The sequence below is a fragment of the Limulus polyphemus genome, unplaced genomic scaffold (assembly GCF_000517525.1).
Source record: "Limulus polyphemus unplaced genomic scaffold, Limulus_polyphemus-2.1.2 Scaffold4566, whole genome shotgun sequence".
In the NCBI taxonomy this organism is placed as follows: Eukaryota; Metazoa; Arthropoda; class Merostomata; order Xiphosura; family Limulidae; genus Limulus; species Limulus polyphemus.
Window position 1 is genome coordinate 57,535 of NW_013670176.1, and position 2,303 is coordinate 59,837.

Sequence of the window (2,303 nt, forward strand, 5' to 3'; positions counted from 1 at the left end):
TTCAATTTACAGAACCAAAGACAAGCTTTACCATAAAGATCTCAAAATCTTTTATTCAATTTACAGAACCAAAGACAAGCTTTACCATAAAGATCTAAAAATCTTTTATTCCATTTGTGAACAAACCTTTCATAGACAAGTTCCTGAACAGCATTTTTTGAACAAGTAGGATCAGCATGCTCCAACTGGGAGCAACGCATGTAGTAGTAGAGAGTATGTAAAGCTCCTGGTCCCCATGCTACACTCTGCTTACTAGCAGCAACTCCCGTCATCCTGGTCTGATGTTGGATCACTCGACCTAAAAGATCACCTATAATAACACATCAAATCGAATTTATTAATGAATAACTATATCTACACTTAAGCTTCACTAATCGCATTCCCGTGTTTGGCGACATTTGCAAAGATTTTTCGTTTTTACATAAAATAGTTAAATCCTAGAAGATATGACAAGATCAAAGTATACAGTTTCTGACTTATGCAGATCATTGAAAACTTAGGATCAATTAAGGTACCGATATGATAAACTTTTAACATGCAGTAATTCAGATGAAATATCTCTGTGCTAACACTTGTTTTTCAACAACACATAAAAGCTGATGTGAGAGTAAGCACAACATTTCACCAAATCCACCTGAATTTACTATTCATTCTGAATATCTTTAGAAACAATTGAAAAGTAAAAAATATCCTGCACATTAAATGTAACCATACGGATGAGAAAAATTCACTCCGGTTATTATTACAATTATTATAACACCATGTTTATAGCATATCCAAATCTATTTCTATTACTATTTGAGATGAATATTAAATTAGTAAAAATAACAAAAATTTTGATTTATGACATTGAGAAGTTGGAAATAAATAGTTTGTTTTTATTATTGTTGAACTTGCTTCTATTTTGGGAACTTTATTTGATACCTTGAACAGAGCCAGTCCAGGCCCCTGGATCAGTAATATCATTGGGCCTTTCATTCTTTTTATTAACATTTGCTGATTTTTCATAAAAGAAATTTAGGTGTACAAATTTCTTTATGAATCCATGATAAAGCAGTAGCCATTAGGCCTATAAGTCTTGAAATTAAATAAAGTTTGTGAGTGTCATTAAATCTATAATGTGGCAAAAATTATTAATTATTACTTAATGTATTGTTTTATTCATCCCTGTGTATCAAGTGTCTATTTGGAAAGAAAACCAAACACAACATATTTTAAGAATACGTGAAAACAGAGTGTAAAGATGCTTTACAAGTTTACTACAGCCAGTAAACAGTTCTAAACCAAAAAAGAAACAGAATTATTATTAAAACTATTATATTAATTATTCTTAATGCCTCAATCTTACTTATACAAATAAAATATCCCACAGCTGCCCCCCCCCTTCCTCTCGTCAGCCCTGCCCTTGAATTGTCATTATAGTACATACATAAATAAAAATGAAATTTCCTAAATGAACACCCTAATTAACAATTACCCAATTCTGAAACACTTCCAACACAAGTAGTTAAAAGACTGTGTTCTGTCGATTTTGATGGAGGTCTCGTTTGCTCTTCAGACTGACTATTTGACCGGCTTCTTCCTTCTAATTTCCCTGGCCATCTTGGGAGAGACAAGGCTCCTAAAAAATAATAATTCACGTATCTTATAAAACTTGTATCGTATATCATTCACTAACTGAACGTACAAACATCATTTGCATATTTCGTTACCCCTGCAATATCAACTGTGTTTAAGGTCATTGCAAAATCCCAGTCTGTATCTATGGGACAAATAAGACGAAATATAATTACACCCTATGTTTGAGTTTGGGAAGGACAGGGACCGTGGCTGAGGCATTTTGATTGCGCCGCCTTGTCCCCTATAGCTCAAGGTCGTGTATAGCGAAACTAACATTTAACTCGACGTCTTTCCTAGTTACTGAAGGCTGAGAACTTTGTGCCAACTGGCTAAATATGTAACTTACTCGGCGGTCACCGGTACTCACTCAGTTGCTGTTCTACGTAGGCATGCGTGACAAGCAGGGCAGAAATGCAGGAAGTAATTTTAACAATCTGACAGTAAATAATAACGCATTCACAGTTCTCTCAACGCAAAGTAAATGACAATAAAGCTGATTTCATTTCTATAAACTACCTTTACTCTTTGGACTTTATCCATTATACGAAACTCTATATAAATGCTTATAACGTTCAAGTTTATACAACTGAATACAAACAATACACACACACACACATATATATATACACAGCGTGGTCACATGTAAATAAACACCACCTTTTCAGAAAAAAAATGAAAATTTT

At 33.6% G+C, this 2,303-nt stretch overlaps 1 protein-coding gene across 1 annotated transcript in view; it reads right to left on the reverse strand.

The window, feature by feature from the left end:
• Positions 1 to 2,303, reverse strand: part of LOC106471358 (ankyrin repeat and BTB/POZ domain-containing protein 2-like) — a 48,702-nt gene that overhangs the window by 18,631 nt on the left and 27,768 nt on the right. Inside the window, 2 exon segments of the mRNA XM_022399969.1 lie at positions 127 to 310; positions 1,478 to 1,621. Coding sequence (XP_022255677.1) covers positions 127 to 310; positions 1,478 to 1,621 — 328 coding nt within the window.